General features: G+C 38.1%; 1 protein-coding gene across 18 annotated transcripts in view; it reads right to left on the bottom strand.

The window, feature by feature from the left end:
• LOC141444299 (serine/threonine-protein kinase MARK2-like) overlaps positions 1-24103 on the bottom strand; it is a 196646-nt gene that overhangs the window by 58147 nt on the left and 114396 nt on the right. The window contains exons 1-2 of one of the 18 annotated variants that reach the window (XM_074109819.1): positions 20725-20804; positions 5837-5992 (exon numbers count right to left, since the gene is read on the bottom strand). The exons of 15 other annotated variants lie outside the window; for them this stretch is intronic. In XM_074109819.1, the coding sequence (XP_073965920.1) occupies positions 5837-5860 (24 nt within the window). In that variant the 5' untranslated portion in view covers positions 5861-5992; positions 20725-20804. Of the gene's footprint in view, positions 1-5836; positions 6001-20724; positions 20839-24103 lie in introns of those variants that run through there. 2 more of the 18 variants (XM_074109820.1, XM_074109818.1) reach the window with 2 other exon arrangements.

Raw genomic sequence — 24103 nt, forward strand, 5'->3', positions numbered from 1 at the left:
TCAGAAATGTCAGTGAAACTGTCAAAGGGATCAAGCAGGGCTACTACGAAACTCGAAACTAGAAGTTCGTGTCGTGCGGTCCCTCTGACACTTATACTATTTAATACGAGAGCGAGAGGGACGGTACGATACGAACTTCGAGTTTCGTAGTAGCCGCAAGGTTCGCCGCATGTTCGCCGTGAGTAGTATAGGTTATAAAACGTGCCTACAATTTGTATGGCAGTCGCGGTAGAATCTGGACGAAGCCGTCCGCGTCCGTGAGCAGCCGAGGCCCGCGCCAACCAGCTTGCGGTCGTAGTACGAATGTGAAATCCGCTCAGCAGTGCTGCTACGAAACTCGAAGATCGTGGGTTGCGGTCCCTCTGACACTTATACTATTTAGTACGAGAGCGAGAGGGACCGCACGACACGAACTTCGAGTTTGGAGTTTCGTAGTATCCCTGCTGACTCGGCCCGACTCCGGCCGGTCGATTAGTGTGTGGTAGGTACTTACCGTTTAGGTACTCTAATGCTTCTCATATGTGCTCTGAGTTCACTTATGCGTTTCCTCTTTCGCTTAACTTTTTTAATACTGCGATTACCCATATTATTTGCTCTCAAAAGTAGTACTAGCGCGTTAGAAAAATGTGCACAGGTCCGTCGTCGACTACGTACACGCGTGTACTGGCGACTGGGAAATACTTGGCCGCCGCCGCGCGCTAGAACCGTTTTATTTTGCCAAAGACGAAATAAATTGGTATGATTGATGTACTCACCTATTGAAAATCTATGAAGCATAAATCTAAATCTACTAAAAACTATTTAATAAAGCAAATTTTGTGTTGATATTCATAATAGTTTTCATAATATTTGGTTTAACGTGTAAATGAAGGCTCTTTTTCAAAAAAATAATCTATCGAGGTTTTTGTCAGCAATCGTGTTTTTGATGAAGTCAAAAACTAGCTAATACACTGAAAATATACATATAAAAAAATTGCAGTTGTAAGTATTGTGTAAGTATATTTTAAATAGTTTCTAAAATTGTAGTTTTCACTACGTACAGCGCCTTAAAGATTGATTTACGTTTTAGTAGTCAACATAAAACCCATTCACGGCAAATATGGCAGTGCTATCAATCTATTAAAACCATGAAAACATAACATGGCTTTAAATGTTCTTACAAAGTACATTTAACAACAATTAATAACACAAAACATAAAATCAACTACAATTAATTTTTAGATGTAAGCACATTATATACAACCCTTAAAACATTAATGAAGAATGAAGACAAAGGTAAAAAGTTGTTGCAAACTTTTAATTAGACCCTGTTTTACGAAGGAGCAGGAAACAGTCCAATTATTGGACAAGCGAGAAGGGGGTAGGTGCTGTGCAATAATAGAAGGTATACTAAACAATGGAGTCCGTGATCAATGGGTTCAGATTCAAAACCGGCATTATTCTTGCTTACAAAATGAGTAAGACGTTCATACTGCTAAAGCAAATAAAAGCTTAATTTGCACAAAAATATTAAAAGGTCGGCTTTATGGCACTCTGTTTTTTTTCATATTGCAGCACTCAGAGAAAAATACAGGAGCATTCTTCAGACCATCCTGTGGGATTGCAGTCTTGGGTAAATGATGCATATTTACATTCATACATGCACGCACACACCGTCACAACGTCGCAATCACAAATAAGATCCAAAATTTTATTATTATTTTATTTTTTTATTAAATAACACTGGGATGCAACATTACATTTTTGTCAAATCAAAGAGTGAAGATTTTTCCAAGCATTAAATGGAAACAAGTAGAAATTTAGAAGAAACGCGATATTAAAATAATGACATACAAGAAACCTTGAAATTACTCAGACAAGAGCGACAAATCTACAAAACAATCTGACCCGTGTATTAATTCTTCGATCAACTTTCACCCATGTAACACGATACAGAACGCAATTAATAACCTCAAACAGCCCGTTCGTGATAGAGAACGCAATTGGGTATTAAGACAATACCGTCTGTGAGACGTGACGATCTAATCAAACTGAGATTGGTTCCAGTCGACACGCCCGACCACCGGTGAAATTCGGTAGACGCCGTGTTACTTTCGGATCGAAAACTGTTGATCAAAGTGAAAATCTGCACGGATTTAATAAAAATAAACCAACTGGTCACGCAAAAAAGGAATCGGCATTGTTAACTGATGCTACGTAAAAAAAGTGACAGTGGCAAAGCAAAAATATCTGCGCGAAAAGAGAATCAACATGGGATTAGACAACGCGACAGCAATGGCGTATTTTTCTTTTGTATTCAAGATACTCTACAAAAACCGTTACTTTTAATCAAGCAGTAAAAATAAACAGCAAAAAGAGCTTCAAAAAATTGTCAGCAATGGTTGGAAAAGGGAAAAACGTGGATTAGTAACGGAGTCACGTTATATCTGTGGAGTAATACAAGGCGATACGTTTTGCATTGCACCTTTTTATATCTTACCAGAATTTCACCCCCTGGGAGTTGAATTATTCATATAAAATCGAAGTAATTCTAGTATGTACTCGTCTAATCTTAGAAATCATCTGAAATTCACATATTTTGGAGCACAATACATAAAACATTTTTGTAGTGTTACCTGGTACTAACGATTAACAATCAAAAGAACCTCTAGAATCATAAAATCGTACTGGCTTACAATAAAACAAACGTTAACGACATTCGAGTGCTCACTTATTAGGATCATTCCGACTATTGGAATCTGAAAACGTGTGTATGTTTACAATGACGTACTAAGAAGACACTGGGCAAAATCTACAGCGCTTTAAAAATGTGCAATCTTTCCTAATCCACTTTTCACACCCTTAGACCAACGAAGTAAAATTATTCATTAAATACCCTGCCTAAGTGATTTCGCACCTCACTCGTGTAAATAAACAAATGTTTACCCTTCCGCCCCGGTAAACCTAAGAGGACCGGCATCCTAACCTAAATACTACAGAGACTTCAATATAAAACTGGTGCCCGGGGCACCGCCCTGCTTCCGTTAAGAAATTCAAGTGGACTGGTGCAAAAATCCACCCCTTTTAGCGTTAAAAAGGGGGACGTCGTTCCGTGTAATAAAATTAACTACAATTGTTTGCGGAATAGCCGTTGAAAATGTCAGACAGGTTACGTGCTTTTCCGAAATTCACCTCTTTGTCCTTTTCAGGTCAATCGCGTTTTTTAATGTTCAGTAATTCCTAGAATAGAACTTTGCTAAGTTCAAATATAATTGGTAAATATAACAAAAAATAATGAAGCAAATCAACAGTTCCTTGTAAGGAACACGAGTTTTGCTGGCTACTTAAAATCAACAAACAATAACCGGTAAAAGTGAAAAGTAAATACTTACGCACCTTTCACACGGCCAACGACAAATAAAATACATAATGTATGCGACAATTTGCCACGAGCGTCTTCACGCAAGCCTCCCTAGGGAGTTTAGTTGCCTGAACAATTTATGTAAATAGGACGTTTGAGTTACGCCGAAAATCAGGGCTTTAAAAAATCGTCGGTGGACAAGTAGACAACTATAGGTTGGTATGGTATTTAATTATGTAGTCTACAAGAGTAGGGACGAATTTATCAGAATAGATAATAAAATCTGAGTAGAATAAATAAATAATAAATAAATAAATATCATGGGACACTTGACACCAATTGACCTAGTCCCAAACTAAGCAAAGCTTGTACTGTGGACACTAGGCAACGGATAAACACACTTATATAGATAAACACAAACTTAAATACATATTAAGCATCCAAGACCCGAGAACAAACATTCGTATTATTCATAAAAATATCTGCCCCGGCCGGGATTCGAACCCGGGACCTTAAGCTTCGTAGTCAGGTTCTCTGAACACTTGGCCATCCGGTCGTCAAATAGTAGAGGATCTTTGTAAAGTAGGTTTGGAAAACAGTCATCTTGTTTCATTTAACATGCAGATTTTCGTCAGCCCTTCACGCTTCTCTGTCCGGAGACGAAAACATTGCAACTCATTTTGCTAAAATCGATTTTAAGTTGACAAAGGATTTTGGAAGTGCGTCACAAACGATAATGTAAAGGAAAGCCGGACTGTGGCATATAAAATAAAATATACTTTATATACCGTCACATCAGTTTATTATATTGACATATTAAGATTAGAAACTATTGCACCTACAGACGTTTAAGACGACCTAATAAAAACATCTTGCGAAAGGTAACGTTCCGAAGGATTCAACAAAACATTACAGCTTAACTAAAAAAAAGTGCACCTGTCATCACCAATATACGATATTCGACGCAAAAACCAATTACTCTTCACGCTGAAGACATTTCGGCGACGTAGCTCGCGAAAGAAAATTCGGGGAAATTTCTTGCCATCGAATGACAGTGAAAAACTGAAGTCACAGACGCGAGAGAATTGTATCCAATCCGACGGAGCTCGGGGTAAAAGGGACTGGCGTGGCGTACCTAAAGCGAATTATATTTTAATACTTACATGAAGTAGTAAAACATACAAAGTACTTCTTCCCGCGCAGCAATAGAAATCGATATTCATTATGATAGTTCTAGAAAGTAGACTTGATCTTGCAATTCTGAATTAAGCAAATAATTCGCAAGTAGCATAATTATCATTTGCTATGCAAATTCCCAGACGTTATACTGATTCCATGAAGTCAACAATGCAAATAAATTTCAGATGGAGGCGACGCGATTAATATCGGCTGAGTACTATCACTTCAAGGGTAACGAAAATTAAGGCTTTATGTAGATTAAGATACAGACTCACCTTACCTTCACCTTTATAGATTACCTCGAATGTGAACATACATCCTCCTAAGGCTGCATTTCCATTTAAAATGTGCAAGGATGTGTTGCGAGCCAGGCTCGGAACCGGTTTATAAAATAGCGGTAAATACCGGTTTATTCCGGTTTAACTCCTAACTTTCATAAGAACACGAACGTTTTTAAGAACTTAAAATAAACCGGTTTATTCGACGAGTGACAGCCGGCCGGCCAGCGGCGGGCAGCGACGTTTATCCTGCGGCGGAATAAACCGGTTTTTATTGTTCTAAACCGGTTAATCTGACAAGAACTTTATGGGAATGTTCCCTTAAAAACCGATTTAAAAATATCGGTTTCGCGAACGAAACCAAAATGAAAATGGTTTTGCGCCAAGTACATGATAACGGTTTGGAAATTTAACCGGTATCCGAGCCTTGGTTGCGAGGTAAGTATGTGTTTTTCATGAACCAATAGAAACGCTTCATTATACCTATCCTCGCACAGCACATCACTGGTGGAAACAGGCGAGGTAAATGAAGCGGTTCATGAAAAACACATTCCTCGCACATCTCTGGTAGAAACACAGCCTTAATCTGGGATTGTCCAAGTCAGCGTTCAGCTTGTGTCGACAGCCGGGACAAATGTGTGTACGTGTTTGACATGGTTTATTGTACTCTAGAGGCACAATCAGGCGGAAGGGGCGAGTCATAAATATCAAATCGAAGATGGTGACTATATACTATCTACTTCTACGTAACAACAATATATCTACATTTTGGATGAGTTCTAAAGTGCATGAAATAATGTTTATGTGATACATCCGAGAATATTGGAATACATAATCACGTGCAATGATACGGTGTGAACAAATGTGACACGTTGTTATTTTAATTGATCTATTCCGTAACTTTAAGTCACAGTGCAACCTCGTGTCACTTTTAAACGAAATTTCAATTGTTTCGAAATAATGTACAAACATAGGACACACTGCTACAATGGTTCTAGATCTAGAACATGCAACAGAAACGTTTTGAAATGAGATTCACCAAATATCTGCCTTTGACTCCCATCTTCGCTGCCACCTTCAAGATGCCAATTTCTTACCCACTAACACAACCTCACTCATTGTCAGTTCACTTCACTTTAATAAAAAAAAAAAATGTCTATGGAAAACATAATGTGATTAGTCACTATTTCATAATCTATACGTATATAAAAAAAGACTAAAACTTCAATAACACAAAGTTTTTTTTATATAAATAAAATATGCCTCATTTAGATAATTATTTTAAACGTAATTTTAAATTATCATTTTCAATGCTGCTTGTATTACAATTGCTCCAAAGCTCGTGCACAAATGAAGTCCGTAATTCAATGTTTTCTGTTCATCAGTATCATAATTGTTACAGAAACCTGTTTTTGACTTGTTTGTTAAGTTTAAATTGGGTAATACGATAATAATCCGCAGTCAAGAAAAAGATATCAACGTCATTGTAAAAGTTGCTTAAATGGATGAGTTTTTTTATTTATAAGTTGTTCATAGATGGTGCAGTAAGACATGTGTTCCTTATTAATAATAATTATACGAACTTTTTTTCCTTTGCCACGTCCACAGAGTACTTTACAATGCCACGTCATTATAATTATCAAGGAGCGGATCTCATAGCAAAAATCAAATGTCACGAGGGATTGACCAATGTGTTTTATCGACTATTCCAGTTATCGATTTTTCGCATATTACCGACTTTTAACATTATTCTGTAGCATTTGACCTCTTCTCTTTGATAAGCCATTTTTATCTCTTTATTAAAATAAATGATGTCACGTCACATTTGACATTTGATGTCGCTTGAGTTTTCATATGTATTATTTTATAAGGTTCCCCTGTTAACCAAAATGGTGAATCGTAAAAGAAAACGATTAACAAATGGATAAAATAATATCCTTCTCCTAACTTTAAATTATTCTCTTACTTCTCTTAGTTTAAATGGCGACAATGTGGAGAAAATAATAAAAAATCTTTGTTACTACAGACAAGATGAAGAAAATCCGGTGCCAAGAGAAGCCGGTGTTGCCATACAATTGAATGTTTTACTATTTTAAGTTAGTTTTTAGATAAGGTCCTCACTGAGAATCAGCGCCACGGCTTGCCGTGGCATTATGCTGTGGGGACCTAGTTAGCGTCATGTATGTCTTGTATTTGTTCTATGTTTGTTATTATGGCGTTAAATAAATGAATTTACTTTCTTTCTTTCAAAATATAATAAATTAGTACAGATTCGATTCGATTCTGTTATTTTGAATGAAGGTTAGTCTATCGTCAGTTACACTATTTAACATTTCCGTTTCAGTTTTATGTTTAAATTGTAACAAACACGCAGTTCAATTTTTTTTTTTGGTAGCCTGTAGTGTCCCATATACTTTGTTTAACATTAATCCCTTAATTAGCATGCACGTTAAGACACCTAACTTAATCGAAGCTATATCACTAACAATATATGTATATATTTCACAAGACAAAGATTTAATCGTTGATATTAAGTTAAGGTGATTCAAGATTAGGTATAGGTTTGTACACTGTTCTATACTTCTGTCAATTGTAAAGGCTGCCTGGAAGAGATCGCTCTAAAGCCATATGTTTAGAAAATCTCTACCTACATACTTGTGTTTTCTGTACTGCTTACTATATTATGATATTCAAAAAAGAGTCAATTATTGTATTGTTGTTGATGACATCGCCATCGACAATTAGCATTAGCGACAGAACATTTTCCAACCTTACTTTGTAGCAGAATTTTTTATGCAAATCTCAAAAATCTGCCAGCAGTTAGAAAATCCCTTCACAAGAAGCGCCGGCACGAAACTTCAGAAATAAAACCAACGTACAGAGACACCAAGTGTCATTTCGAGAGCCTTGTTCCAACGCGAACAATGCTTATAATCGGTCAGTGGTTGACGACTGTACTTCCACTGGACGGTGGCACTTAATAAAGTAATAAACGAAGCAAACCGTGACGTATTCTATTATGCGACGGCTCTTATCTTATCAGCTGTTGTTACAGGCTCAGAGACACTTTTACGAAATTATTCAAATGAAGCATTGTATTTTATATTCATAAAGTTTGCTTTTAATGCGGGAACATTAGCAGTACAGGAGACAGTACTTTTTTGGTTGCCACCAACCAACAAGGTTGGCTAAGTAAGGTAAATTAATTTTCAAATATTTAAATTTAATTAGACCTATTTGAACAAGAGTTTACCGGAGACTCAAAAACAAGTTGGCTAAGTAAGGTAAATTAATTTTCAAATATTTAAATTTAAATTAACGATAGCTTGAACTATTGAGAACCGTATTTTGAACAAGAAACTACCGTGAGACTCACTCATATTAAATGATATTGTAACGGATAACTCACGTCTTAAACCGAGTCATCATTTAATATGAGAACCGTATTATCGAAAAAATATAACAATTACCTTTACTAATGGTGAGTTTTTTTTTTTAATTTAATCGAGCAGCAATGTAACGCAAACATTTATTTATTTAGCAAAATCTTTGTTACAGATACATTGCGTGCCGAATTAATTAGTACGAAATAAAAACTTATTTACGTTTATTAGGGCTTATGCTTTCAGCCCTTAAAAATATATGTTCTTATGGAATTCACACGTTGTATTATTATTGAACCAGACGTTACTTTACTGTGCATATCAATGAAATTAATTAAACTGGACATAAATGTGTTGTCGAGTGAGTAATTAACTTAAATGAGACCTGTTGTAGGCTTTACCGCCCATTTTCGGTAATTAAGCAGCGTTTCCACCAATAATGTGCGAGGATGTGTTGCGAGGGATTAAACAATAGAAACGCTTCATTTACACATCCTCGCACAGCACATCTCTGGTGGAAACAGCTGAGCGGAGCGAGGCGAGGTAAATGAAGCGTTTCTATTGGTTAATGAAAAACATATTCCTCGCAACACATCCTCGCACATCTCTGGTGGAAACGCTGCTTTATGATGTTGCAATCTGTCAATGTCATTCGGACAGTCCAAAGCTTCAGTCTGACTGCAATACAACTGGACTTTGGTATCTGATCCATTCCACCCACGCCAAAAGCTATAATAAAGTACCTAGTTATGGCAGGCGTTTTTACCCACGCAAACGGGCTCTGCCAAAAGGCTATATTCGTTCCGTATTCAAAGTCACCTTTTAAGGCTAACAAGGATTGTCAATATTAAACAAATGAGTCTTACAAAAAGACTATTAGGCTGTTTTGGAGTTTTATGAAACTCATTTTCATCATAGATCCAGAGCTTAGCATACGTGTGGTCTGAGATATTATTATAGTTCAAGACTCATTTGTTACTGTTATCTATATCCTCGTGAACTTGGGACCTGCTGCGACCTTCGAAGGTCAGGCTGTGTTATCAAATCAGTCTATAAAACATTAGTACATAAAATACATTCAACATTCTGAGATTTCTCAAAACGTAACAGTTTTTCGAGACCGCTAAATCCTATTACAGCAAAGTTGCCAAAAAACTTTTCGCTTTCAAAAATCCTATAATCTAGTTTTCGATACACTCATAATTTCGACCTATAAACCGCGTTTTTCTTATTTCCGTTAACTTCGACAGACTCACAGCACTGGCTCGGTTCATTGACAGAAACTATTTGGTAATTAACTTTTTAGCAATACAGAAAAAAACTGAACAATAAAGAAAATTAAACATAATTTGAAGTTCAATGTCATTGTTTAAGGTCAAATTTCACAAAATACTCTTAAATAATAAAGATTACTAGCTAAGTAATTATACAATTTTGTAATGTTATTCTGATTTATAATAAAGTTTAATTATATATTTTTTCACTGAATTCCAAAAAGTTTAACGATTCTTAAAATAAATCACTAAATGGACGGTGAGCTGCGAAAATCCAATAAGGCTTTTCTCAGAAACACTAAAAAGCTCTTAACGAAGAATACTATAGTGAAGCCTTATCCTGTAAATTATTCATCACACCCTTTCCTGAGTTTAGGAGTTACCGGACTAATTACAAAAGGTGTGACGATGAACGACACCGACCCGCCTTTGAGGACGATTTACATTTCCATCAGCACAGAAAGATGTTTTAAATTCAAAATTAAAATAGTTGTCGACAATGAAAATGGAAACTAACACAGCGTCAACATCAGTAAACAAAACCGCGTAAACCTGGACGTAGAGGCACTGATCATAAACCTAGTCTTCTATATCTCTGGGTAAATAACATTCCCAACTCTTCAGATCAGAATACATCTACAAATGCTTAACTAAAAATCCATTAACGTTCCTCTAACAGTCTCTACAATAAACAGCAAGCCATCACACAGTTTGTGTCAATACAGCATCTCTGCAGGAATCGCACTACTCTAGACTCAGCCGGAAGTTTCAGTGCAAATGTAAACAGTTCTGCAATGTTCACCGCCGAATTGATTTGCAATTTTGCTGCAGGACAGATAAATTAGTGATATTCAGTATTTAGTTTGTTTCATCATAATCATAATGCCGGCTTATTCTGAACATTCCGCTATGAAAGTTATAAAAAAAAAATGCCATACAAAATAAGTCAATGTATGGAGTGTACTATCTAACAAAAACACTATAGGAGACAGAAAAATAAAATCTATTTTCAAAATTTCAAAAGATTATTTAAGTAATCCTACCGAAGTTCTATAAAAAAATACCTTTATATTGAGAAACGAATTCCAAAGATGGTCTCTTACTAAATCTACATCAAACGTCTACAAAGCAATTAATATGTTCCCTCTATTCTCAGGAGGCATACCCATGGATAAAGGATATTTTCGTGTTCATTTATTTACCATTGCCTATATCCTCTACATGTTAAGACTAACTCATTAGTGGTTTGCTGATTGAGTTCACTCTTAGGACTTTATGTTATTAGTATAGTTAGAAACTTGTTTTCGGGGCCTCCGGTCAAAGTTAGTCAAGTATGTAGGTCGGGCGGATCGATAGAGCAGCGTGCATTCTATGCAATGCTCGTGCAAGCGTTCATATCATTTCGTAGCCTAGCCGAAACACCTATTAAGCCATTAAAGGGGGAATACAAAAGCCCCCAAAATCTGAACAATTTAACGTATTTATTTCGCATTTCAACAACGTAATTAATGTATTTGTCGCACACGAGGTCCGCCGCCCAAGCGGAAATATGTACATCTTTTTCCAGTGAAAAACAACTCCCCAACTTCCCTTGGGAATGTAACAACTACTTGCAGAAAAAAAAAATCGCAAACATTTTAAATTCAATTGTTATAATCCTATCAAGATATTAGCATGGCAATGTAAACTGATTTAAACTCTAAATTGGAAAACAATTATATTGCTTTCGAAAGATGGGTACAAGTCGTCGCCCAACTTCAAGCAGATGACCATCGGATCAATATACACACCAAAGTAAAGGCAGCGGGACAACATGAATGCAATTCGAAGATTTGCAAGAATATGCCCCCCAGCTCAAGAAGAACTGATACCAGAAGGAATTACTTTAAACTTTGTCTAGCAGTTAAGCTGTTTCAGACATCAAACTAAAAAACTTTAACTCGCGACTAATCAAATTTCACGTGCATCCTAGTAACATCACATAATTAATCACACAGTGATGAGTAATCAAATTAAACCATTCACGGAATAGTTATGCGAATGCGTCGGTATCAACAACTGTTCAACAAACCATAATACATTAGAGGTGACAAGACCCGATTAATTGCGTTAGATAATATACTCCCGAGTTCTCAAGTTGGGTCGCGGAGGCTTGCTGTCCCGTGTTATTATTACTGAGTTATTATTTACTGAGTGAAATTGGGTCACAAATAAAAACGTGATCAACAAGATAAAAGTTAATACACAATTTACAGTTCTAGGGTAAACACTGGACATCTAAACTTAAGTACTGTTAACTTCGATATAATAGATAGAGGAACTGACGAAAAAAATGCGTCATCAAAAGATACCGCAGAAATCAGTTTCTTTTTGATACGTTTATATAAACGTCCTTGGACATCTTTAACGTATTTTTTTTACTTATTCAAATAACACAATACTCAATAATCTTCAAAACATATTATTTTCTAATTCAGATTGGCATACGCATACTTAGATGATGACTTCTATCGAAATATTTAGGCTCAAAATAGAAAAAAAAACTATTGTTTGGATATTAATTTGGATGGAATAGGGGAAGTGGTAACTAACGCATTGGTAAATATTACCAAAGGAGACTTTTATAATAAAATTCACGATAAACATCGAAGCATGGTTGAGAGAGAACTAACGTAACACTACTAGGAAAACAATCCGACACGTCTACAATTTTGTAAAAGTGTTCTACTCTAATTTAAGCAATAAAAATAATTTTAACCCATGAACCCTGCATCATTCATCCGCTTTTAAATAATGCTTTGTTTGACAATTCTTTGCCTTGTTTGCTGTTCGGATTGGCCGTTACATATCGTAGGATCAAGATGACATATCGCATAAATGTAAACACAGAACGTTCCTAACAGAACAAAGCGGGAAACGCTTTAATTAGGAGGGCATGGGATAAAAAATTATTACCCATCATGATCATGGTTACGGTAATACAGGGTTTTTTTCTAATTTCATAGATTTGCAGGTGGTAGGACCTTGTGCTAGGTCCGCCCGGATTGCTACCACCATCTTGCTCGCTAATCCTGCCGTGAAGCAGCAGTGCTTGCACTGTTGTGTTTCGGCGTGGAGAGTAAGACAGCCGGTGAAATTACTGGCACTTGAGGTATCCCATCTTAGGCCTCTAGGTTGGCAACGCACCTGCAATACCCCTGCCATCCGGTCGAATAAAAAAAAATTACTACAGCTATAGCGCCTAATGCTTACTTTCTCCGTGTACCTACTGCTTACTATTTTGTGGTGTTAAATAAAAAGTAATTGCATTGTAATAGATGCATATTTTGTTCGGACTCACATTAAACATAATTTGAATAAATAGACCTAACACATTAATCCCCCCACTAATATGCTGTCAACTCCATTTACCGTTGACATTTACGACATATTTCCACCGGCTCATTATATTTAAGCAAATTTCAACAAAACTAATTTGTAAACTATTGCTTTCACACATAAAGGGCCTTCATCACGTTGACATTATCTAACTTCATAATTAACTGTTACTATGTAGGTATACAAATACACTGAGTGAGGCTTAGTTAAGACAAGCAGACATGCAAAGAGGAAAGAAGGAGGATTATTCAAGGAACTATTTGAGGGTCGAATGAAAAAGAAATTCATGTAACCAATAATACTTAATATCCCAGTATAAGTAGCTACTAATAAAGAAGTTGTAAAGTTATATATATACCTAACTATTTTAAAAATAAAAGCTTGTACAAATCTTGCCCCATTTCATTGTGATGCGTGTAACTTAACAAAACTAATACGATTTATACAATATTTTCCAAGAAACAATAGTATCCAACCTAAACTTTGTTTCGGCTGTCCAATGTAATCTAACCAATAAATAATTCAAACGGTAAACAACTGAAACTAATTAACGAAGAGCTCAGGAAGGAATCTAAAACCGCGTAGGATGAGACGAAAACAGAAAATCGCCGATCGCGCGTTCGTTCCGTAAACAATCCAGGAATGTTAATTGAATGCAACAGTTAAAAAAAAAACAATTGTGTTTCTTACGTAACGATAACAGATTATTTTAAGGTGGGGTTCTTTGGGAGCATCAACACGCTTCAATTTAGACAAAGCGGAGCGGAGACATTTGAAGCAGAGCGGGGCCTATGTGGATGACATACTCATATTATCAAAGAAAATCTAATTTTTATCAGCGCCATAGACAACGCTAGCGTTAAAACCAGACAACAGGAGTATACTGTATTGTCGCCACAATATACCTTTATAATGACCTATAGACCATATTTTTGTTCTTAAACTGTCAAAGACAGCCAAAACCTACTGCACGGCAGCTGCGTGAAACAGCCTTCCGTTCAGGTGGCAGTTTAATCACGTAGTGGTCGTAACTCACCGTTATAATCCCGCTGGCAAGGTGGGCAAAGTTTAGGCAACAGTCTTACTGGGGATGCGAACACGGAATTTGTGACAAATACGATTACAGCGCCATTGTAGTTTCACTGTACGTTACTAATACGAGCAATTAATGCTACCATACGAGTTATGGTGCAAGTCGGATATAAGAAAACCGTTATTACACGGGGCGCACCAGACTAAAAATTGTTTTCCCTCTTGATCTTGGTGTTTATTCGTTATCATGGCTAAGAGTGGAGTATTAGAGTGGAATAGCACTGGCGTCAAAACTGTAGAACAGCTGTTTAAACCCAATCTGGCGATGGACACAGCAAGATTCATACTAACTGCCAGCCTTGGAGTTTTTACCAACTCATACTAAGCGTTTACCAACACCTACCAACCGCGAGAGAGTCGCTAAACTATACTAATATTATCTATAATACCAATAATATAAAGAGGAAAGATTTGGATTTTTGGATGTTTGTTACGAATAAACTCAAAAAATACTAGACCGATTTAAAAACTTCATTCACCATTAGAATGCTACATTATCCCAAAGTGCCATAGGCTATATTTAAATATTCCCAGGACAAATTAGTGTTCCGTACTAAAACTTCAATAATGTAACTCAAAAGGATTTTATGTGAATAAATAAAATGAATACCTATAAGCAGTCTAGATCCGACACATATACATCATGTTAATATTAGACGAATTGTTCCCGAGAGTGAAATTTAATATATCCATCCATGTGTTTCCTTCTGAATATGTATTGAACGTGTATACACAATATACAACGCACGAGTGTGTCAGTAGTGTTGTAAGTGACAGATTTGGTCTCACAGTCTCACTATATCAAATATACTTTAGTAGAGGAAAAACACGCAGCTCGTCATAGGATACTACCGCAGCCATTGGATGCATGCAATGCTCGCTGTATCATTCGTTTGGTTCTACATTAAGTACTTAGTAACTTTCATCATATTAGATTTAGTTTAGTGGAACCCCGAATTTATCTCGTTTTTCATACTCATTGATAAAAGAGACCATTAAACATTGAATTCAAGATACGAGTATTTAGGATTTTGGTCAAAATTAATGACAAACCAGGAAGTCAAATTATTATAGTTTGCCCTAAATTCTATTTTTTTTTAAAGATTATTATGGTAGCAGACTGTTTTCCTTAGCTTTCAGTGTGAACTAAGATAAAGGATTGATTGAGTCAGGCGTTACTTTGCGGAGGTTAGACAATCTTGCACATCTGGTACGCCATACGAGTAGCAAGTTGTTTCAGTTCATAAACCAAGATAGTGAACGCTGCGATGTCATTTATTTATTTATTTATTTATTTCATAACATTTACACGGCATTACAGATATACATCCAATTCACCGTAAAACTAAAAAAAATAAAAATAAAAAAAACTAACAAATTAAATTTAGCATTTAACTACAAAACTATTTAACAACACAAGACATAGCTCACATAACGCTCGATTTCCTTTTATCCATCTCCTCACAAAACCTAAAGCATTTACTGCACACTGCCGACAGTCTCCCAGCTAACAGGTCAAGGTCCGGCGCGGATACCAAAAACGCATTAAGCAGCGCCAGCGCCCGGGGGAGCGGCGAGCCTCTGCGCGCCGCGGTGCGCGCCGCCGGCACCGCCAGCAGGGCGCGCGCCCGCGGCCGCAGCTCGATCCGAGGGATGTTCGGAACAAACAATCGCACTAGTCTAGCGACTAGCTCAGGGCAGTCCGACTCGCCACGAAGTATGCGACATGTAGTCATCAACAGCGAGTGATTGCGTCGCACCTCGAGAGAGTTCAAGCCGAGAGCGCCTAACAAAAACTGAGTTGGATACAAAAATGGGTAATACCCATACCTTTTTTTGTATAAGAATCTTAGAAAAGCCTTCTGGACTTTTTCTAAGAGCAGGGCATATGTGGACTCATAAGGGCTCCATACAATAGACGACGATTCAAGCTTGCTTCTGACTAAAGCGGTATACACTAGTTTAATAGTATTAACATCACGGAAACCCTTGACGTTGCGGATAACAAAGCCCAGTCTTCGAAAGCAGTCAGTAGCAAGTGTCCTGATGTGTTCATGGAAAGTGAGACGCGTGTCAAAGACAACACCAAGATCCTTGACGGAGAAGACCCTCTCTATACCCACTGAACCAAGCATATATTCGTTATGTATCGGAGTGCTAGAGCGACTGAAAGTACACACCTGGCATTTAGCATCATTGAATTCCAGCTTATTTTTAATACTCCAACGATACACTGACGAGATATCCTCCTGCAGATCATGACAGTCCCGTTCGTGCCCAACCCTGTACACCAACTTAAGATCGTCTGCATATAGAAGACACTTCGCAAATCTTACCGATGATTCCAGATCATTAATCATGATTCCAAACAGGAGAGGACCCAGAATCGAGCCCTGGCTAACTCCTGATCGAGTATGATACGGAGATGAAATGAATATTCCATGCCGAACATACTGCCTTCGGTCGCGTAAATAACTAGCAAAAAGTTTGATCAGCTTAGGGGAAAAACCTATATCGTCAAGCTTAGTCAGTAATACGTCGTTATCTACTCGATCGAAAGCCTTTTTGAAGTCAAAGTATAGGACATCCACCTGAGCCCCCCGGTCCAGTTGCTCCGAGATAGTATCCACCAATATTAAGAGATTAGAACTCACTGAGCGATTAGCCCTAAAACCATGCTGGGAATCACTTAGAAATGGTTTAATCTGTGGGGAAATTATACGGTGAAGGATGGACTCGAATAATTTCGCGAGAGTAGAAAGAATTGCGATAGGCCTACTATTCTCCACCTCCGATGCGTCACCAGACTTCGGAATTGGCTTTACTCTGGTGACTTTCCACTGGTGCGGGTACGTTCCAGTGCAGAGGGACAAGTTGAAAATGTGAACCAGAGGTGCCTTCAAATGATCAGCACACCCCTTAATAATGTACGCCGGCAAACAGTCCGGTCCCAACGAACTATTAGGTTTAAGACGCTTAATGGCTGCCCCAACATCTGTTTTACTTATGTTAGAAATATTTACAAGGTTAGCATAACATCCTCGGCCTCTGTTGCTAGTATCATTTCCATCGAGGCGTGGAACATCCGGTAAAAACACGCTAGAAAAAAAACTGGCAAAAGCAAAAGCAGCGTCTTGCCCCGTGAACTGTTCCCCATCAAACGTGACCTGATCAGTAAAACCACCTCTAGATCTGAGGTTGTTTACGTGTTGCCAAAAACTACGTGGATCACTCTTTACCTTAGACTGGACATGAACAATGTAATTGTCATACGCGGAAGAGATCCGTTCCTTAACGTGTCTCCTAAGCTTACTGAACTCCTCATAAATATCCATGTTCTTGGACGCTTTCCATTTTTTGTGAAGTACAGCTTTCGCTTTTACCGCTTTAATTAAGTCAGCGTCAAACCAAACTGGATAGCGTCTAGTAGGGATCTTAGGACGAACCTTTTTAGGTATACAAATATCAAATATTCTATAAATAGTCGAATACAAAATGTCTACTGCTACCTCAACATCTTGAGACTGAAGAACATCATCCCAACACACTTCCGAGAACAATGTGTATAGAAGCTCAAAGTCACCTTTTGCAAAATTCCAATCCTTTCGCATATCAACATTGCTAGGGTCCACTGAACCGGCAGGTGATCGTTTCACACCGCTACTGATTGGGATTGATATCTCTAATGGCGGATGGTAAACGTCTCTATGGAGGACAAGCCCACCACCGTCAATCTCCACAACCCTAACATCCTTGATACGGTCTGATACCAAAACCACATCCAATTTTCCGTCATAGGCATTCCTCACTTCATTCTTCTCACACAAGCCACATACAGTCAAAAAATAACAATAGTAACTTAAAAGGCTATGGGACTTATACAATGGGTTCAAATTTAAATCTCCAGTAACCACAACTACCCCATTAAGAGAGTTAATTACTGTTTCCAAAGATTGAAACCAACGCATGTACACTTCATCAATGACACTTGGAGGAATATAAATTACGCACAGATAGAAAGTGACACTGTCATGGACAAACGTGACCCACAAGTCCTCCCCTGCGGGCGACTCCAGGTCCCGTCGCCGCCGCAACACGAGGCCTGGCCGCGCAGCAATCAGCACCCCGCCTCCACGAGCGCCCGTGGCGCGGTCCCGGCGCAACACACTCCATCCACACTCCACCAGCTCCGAGTCATGTACAGCTCCAGTTAAAAAGGTTTCAGTAACTGAGACAATATCGCAATCGAGTGATAAGATATTTAATCTGAATTGCCGTAATTTTGTGTTGAGACCTCTGACATTCTGGTAAACGAGGTTTAGAGATGTCTTCGGCCTAGACCTTGGTACGACTTCCGAGTAACGAGCTTTAAGATCTCCGAAATAACCAGGGTTTCACTCGGGCATTCTCAGGCCAGATTTCAGCTGTCAAACATTCGTCAAACATTTCAGCAGGAACACCAATCTTAAAGGACTTGTACAGACCTTTCGGTTTTAGCTCGTCTACTGTAAAAGTCTTTCCTGGTTTCAGAGACTGAAGATATGCCAGTATGTCGTCACCACCCGAAACCATGTTCCATAGATGGATAGACCTTCGGTATTCAACGCCTTAAGCGTTGTCTTCTCCGGACCTGCAGTACCGCGCACCGACGCAACACGTTTTTTCCGACTGTTAACCTCCTGCCAGCCTTCCTCATTTTCATCCAAACTGTCACCGTTACTCGCGTCAGTCTTGCCATCATCTTTACTGACACTGGCACCCGAATCCTGAGACTCATTCGATGGCCCGCCCTTCTGTTTGGTTTCACTCGGGGAATCAACAGTCGCATCCCTAGGGGTTTCGCTATTCTTCGCTGGTGGCTGCTTGGTCTTGTTGTTCGACTTAGATTTAACCTTGCGCTTACTCTGCATGCTGGGCTTTCGTGTATCCGATAGGGGCGGGCTAGCATTGCATTCCTTTTCCTGCTCTAATTGTAGTAGCCGGTAATTAACAGACTCGAATTTTTTCGCGCATTCGGCAAGCGCAGCCTGGCACTGCACTATGGTAGACACCGCGTCAGCCAGCCGCTCATTAAGCATGATCATCTGATCACGAGTTAATTGTAGCTCTAACGCAAGCGCAGGCACTACGCCTGGAGACTGCCCATGCAAAACTGGAGTTTCACTTTTGTTCCTCGTCGAAATATTCTTAGTAGTGACGGGGGTGCCAACAGGGGTCTCATAATTTCGTCCACCTTTCCTAAGCTCATTACAGCACTCGGGACAAACCCAGGTTTCTCTTTCCTTAGGCGTAAGCTTCTTGTTAGTACACAAGTGATGGTATAATTTCCTACATTTTTCAATCATACACTGCAGGTACTCCTCGCCCACTCCCAAGTCCAATGAACACGCGTAACAAACCAAGTCGCCACTATCTGCCCTTTCCATACTGTCCTACTCAGACGATTATTAAAGATGACTTAGTTCAGCAAGTATTGTCGTAATCTCGTAGCGTATCAACCACTTCTTTGTCGTCCTTGTCTTCACGCAGCACACGAAGAAAAACAAAAACTAAAGCAGTCTCCTTAAACGCATACCAACAAGTTTCTGAACGTATCTGAGTGACGTTTCGATTTCAAGTGACAGTGACAGTTCTGTTGACGTATATCTGCCAGTCAGTTATTTATGTTGTTAATACCGCCCTTCTCCCGATCTTATTTTGTGAAATTTGCTGTTAATTTGAAATGCTTGGTACTCTCAAGTGATATACAAAATGACGGATTTTATCCTCGGTTTTTTATGGCTCAGTATTGTACTGGAGGAGCTTACCAGGGTCTTGATGTCAATCTTCCCCGACGTCTTGAACAATGCACCAAAGGTATTTGTGACTTTTGGTTGCCGCTGACTTGTTCAAACATTTATTTTCAATTAAACAGATACGTGAAGACACAAATGCGCGTTCACTAGGTAGGTAGGTAGGTAGTTACACATATCACTTTGATAAACTTAACGCTTCAATCTGAAGGGATGCTGAGCTGAGGATGTTGATGGACTTATCTTTTGAAACTAATGGAATTGCTACAATCTAAAATTCTGCAGACTCTTCTCATCCCAGTATCATGTTTAGTTTTTGTTTTTTAGGTAAGTTTCGTTTATTTTTAGTATTATAAATACTAGGATAGCATGGCTGGTAATCCTCTGGATGTACTTCAAAAATGAATCTATATCTCTATATGCGAAAGTTTGTAAGTCTGTTTGTTTGTTACTTCATCACATCTAAACCATTGAACCGATTTAGATGAAATTTGGTATACAGACAGATTGAGTCTCGGAAAACGACATAGGATAGTTTTTATCCCGGAAAATTGTATATTTTCCGCGGGGTAAACGATAAACGAATTCTACGCGGACGGAGTCGCGGGTAACGGCTAGTAACATATATTTGTAAGTTCTATGGTAACGAATCAATAACAAATGGATTTCTATGAACACCAATAACAATAATTGACAACGCAATATTCAATTTGCACGATATCGCACGCTAACATCCAAATGAAAATACAATAAAAGCCTTCTATTTGTTTGTTACGAGTTGTCATATTGAACATTCCTATCCCAAAATTGGTTTCAGGGTTGGTTCGGAACACGGCACACGATATTATTCAGATATTTGTGTGACAAAAGCCTTTTAATGGGGCCTTTAAATGCTGTAAACATATAAAGAGCGCAAATGTAAGAAAAAATGCTACAGAACCCGACATAATTAATTCGAACGGCAGCTATTTTAAACAAAACTGTTCCCAAATCACCCTTCACCCTTACCCTTTTCCTAGCCATATCAACACATGCACACCACAATACAAAACAAAACCACCATAATTCGTCCGTTAATAAATAGTCACAAACGGTTTGTAAACGAAACGTCCGTACGCCTTCGAATTGGTATTCAGACTGCGGAAAGCCAGGGTGGGGGTGGCCGCCCTATTTTCCGACAAATGGATTCAAAAACGTCTCAAACACGCTCCTGCAAATAATTCAAAGTGCACTTTAACGCACACATTGAGGTATCAAATTAGGATGCAGATAGAAATCATATGTGGAGCTAGGTGACAGTAATTTTACGTTACTCTAACTTGCGCTAGTTGGGTTTGCGTTGCCTTTACAGTTAAAGCATTCAGAAGTAAATCTGTGTATGATTTTGAATAGGACCTCACTGCCAGATTTATTTTATATTTCTAACACGTCAAAGCTAAGTTACATTTTGCCAACTGGGCTGGAATCAAGATACGCCTCATGCATGAAGCACGGAAGCTCTGAATAAAAAGAGATATATGTAAGGAATAAAAGCATATTCAAGGGCGAAGTTCTAATGAGAAGTGATCGCGAAAAGGTTTTTGTGCGATAAGGCAGTTTCCCGGAAAAAAAATTGCAGGTGAGGACGAAGTTTCCTAATTATTTTCAAAAGTACCCTGTGATTTTTTCAGCAGAGAACAAAAGCTTCTACGAATTCGTTTGGAATACTTTTTTGCATTTCGACATTGCTCCGAAATTCAGTCTATAAATAGACTGTAGGTGTAGGTACAGTCACCAGCACCAATATCTGACACAACAATCGTGCATAAATATCTGATACGACTCTATTTCTAGGGCCGGAAGGACGTGTCAGATATTTTTGCACGCTCCGCTGTGGCAGATATTAATGCTGGTGACTGTACGATGTTAAGTGATTATCCTCAATTAGATATAAAATCATACGTCTAATCTTCACCATCGCAACTTAAGTTCTATATAAAGTTATGAGATTATAAACGGTTTGACTACAGCAAAGCCTATAAAACGTCGAGCTCATTGCATATTTAAATGGGCACTATTAAATGGTAACGAGGAATATGTGATACTGCACTAGACAATGATATATCGGTTTAAATGTCTAGAGGGTGGTCAGTGACGTAGTATGATATTATCCAGCGCAGGACGATGTATCATGACTATGAAAAACGGGATATCGTATTTTTCAAAAATTCACGTATCAAATAATATGATTTATAGGGAAGTTTAACATGTAACTTGATAGTTAATATATTATCGCCGCAAACCGTGTTAACATTAGTCTATGTACTCATAGATAACATTATTTTTAAGCTTGTCTAAAATGTCAGTTAAGTTTTTTGCTATAAGAATGATAAAGTTTACTGGGAGCTAGACATAATTTGTGATCTGAATATTTTCTTCAGGTCGTGATACAGGATTCCGTATGTAATCTGACTAATGTGTCAGGGCATAAAAACATTACCCTAAACTTTAGCAACAAAACAATGAAACAACAAAGAAAAATAAAATCAGAAATATACATGGACAACTTAAATCGAATTCTTTTATTGCCGAGTAAAGCTTCAAAGAAAATCCCTTCGAATGATCGTTTGTTGCTTACAATAAAACAATCCAAATCCATTAACGTATTCCCTTATTTACGAAAAGTTACAAATATGTCTGTGTATGTCCAAACCCAAGCACAAACATGTAGGTAGGTAACATGTATTTTTTTTTCTCTTTTTCATCTTAGCATGAACATGTTTGTATTAGGTTACTTACGCGAAATAAAGATTTCTTATTCTTAAAATTTGTGTGTAGAAAGCAAATGTCAAAGTAATTTTAACAAGCGCGTAAATTAGGTTAGGATTCTATTGATAAGCATTTACCGGTAACAAACTAACGAATCAACATTCCTCTTGTACCATCAGCCAAATAAGTGGTCTATCAATTTTTAAACAAGTTCCTATCAAACGTATACGTCGCTAAAGTCGAACTTTCAAGTTGACAGACACGTCTATTGGCATAATTGTTATATGACATCCAAACGATTATCAACTTTAGGGTGGTAGACCATATATTTGACTGATGGTACCAGCCGATGCTTTTGCTAGGACCACCAACTTAGCCATTTCGTACAGCAGATTAATACATTCCAAGACTTACTTCTGCAATTCAGTCCGTTTACATTTAGTCTTGGCAGGTTCACTATTTCTATCTAAAGTCAAACAATTGTTGGTTACTAGCTTAACTACCCTTGAAATAACTTCTCCTTTATACTTAGGTACACCGTTGCGCTACTGGACTTCGTTGAACCACGTTTAAGACTATCCATTAGAACTTCGTAGAAACTCTAAATCCCGAAAACAAGCTCTAGAAAGCGGTGTGCACACAGCACTTGAGACGTCCCTGTCTGTTTAAGTATTCAGGCTGCGTTTTCTCACGTCTGTTATACTTACTTACAGGCCAGAATTCAATAAACTAGACATGTGTACCAGGATTTATTTTGATAAGGAAAGTGACTATGAGTAGTTAGTATTTGTTTGGCAAGCTCCCGCAGCAGAGTGCTTCGTTTAGTGCTTTTCGACTATGATCATGTTTTAAATCAATCCTAGAAGTACTTACCCCTTTCCCTTTTCTATCCAGCTAGCGTGACAGACAACTGTGTTTCTTTCCCACTCCAGCAAAGAGCCGTAGTACCGAAAATGCGCATTTACGTTTAAAAAATGCATTAGAACACGTCAAATTAGGTCACTTACAACCAATATTAGTGCTTGGTCTCGTAAATTGGACGAGAAAACGAAACAAAACACTAATTATACGAGAAACTGGGACCAGCCGGCCTGAAAAATTCCCATCGCAAAGTGAGTTTCCATCGAGAATTTATCTCACTTAGCGACCTTATACTAAGTTGTGTTTGGCATAACATACTCGAACTATGATAGTTTCAGTACTTTCAGTTCAAGCTGTACTTATCTGGGGATTCTAAGTTCGCAAGTTGATTAGGTTCACATATTTTTTCAGCTTAGTTTAATTTGAGCTTTAGATACTAGTCCTAAATTTGTTTATTGATTGTTATAAGAACGCTGATCATATTTTGAAGTAACAATTAAGAAGATACAGAAGCAGTATGCAAGCGAAGAGCCGTTTTGAAGCGCTTGTCGATGCTTGTCGATCTCTACCCCAAGCTGCCATACATTGGGAGTTGGCATCACTGGTGATGACTACACGTACACAGCCAGAGTAAACGCTTGCCAAACCTCAGCAACCGATGTAAAAACGACGCCCCGCTAGATCATATACATTCGGTGATATCTAAAGGCATGTTCTGACTGCCCAAACACTAATTAGCAGCTTAAGTTATGTACGATGTACATCCAGCTAATCCTCT

Source organism: Choristoneura fumiferana, chromosome 29, assembly GCF_025370935.1.
Source record: "Choristoneura fumiferana chromosome 29, NRCan_CFum_1, whole genome shotgun sequence".
In the NCBI taxonomy this organism is placed as follows: Eukaryota; Metazoa; Arthropoda; class Insecta; order Lepidoptera; family Tortricidae; genus Choristoneura; species Choristoneura fumiferana.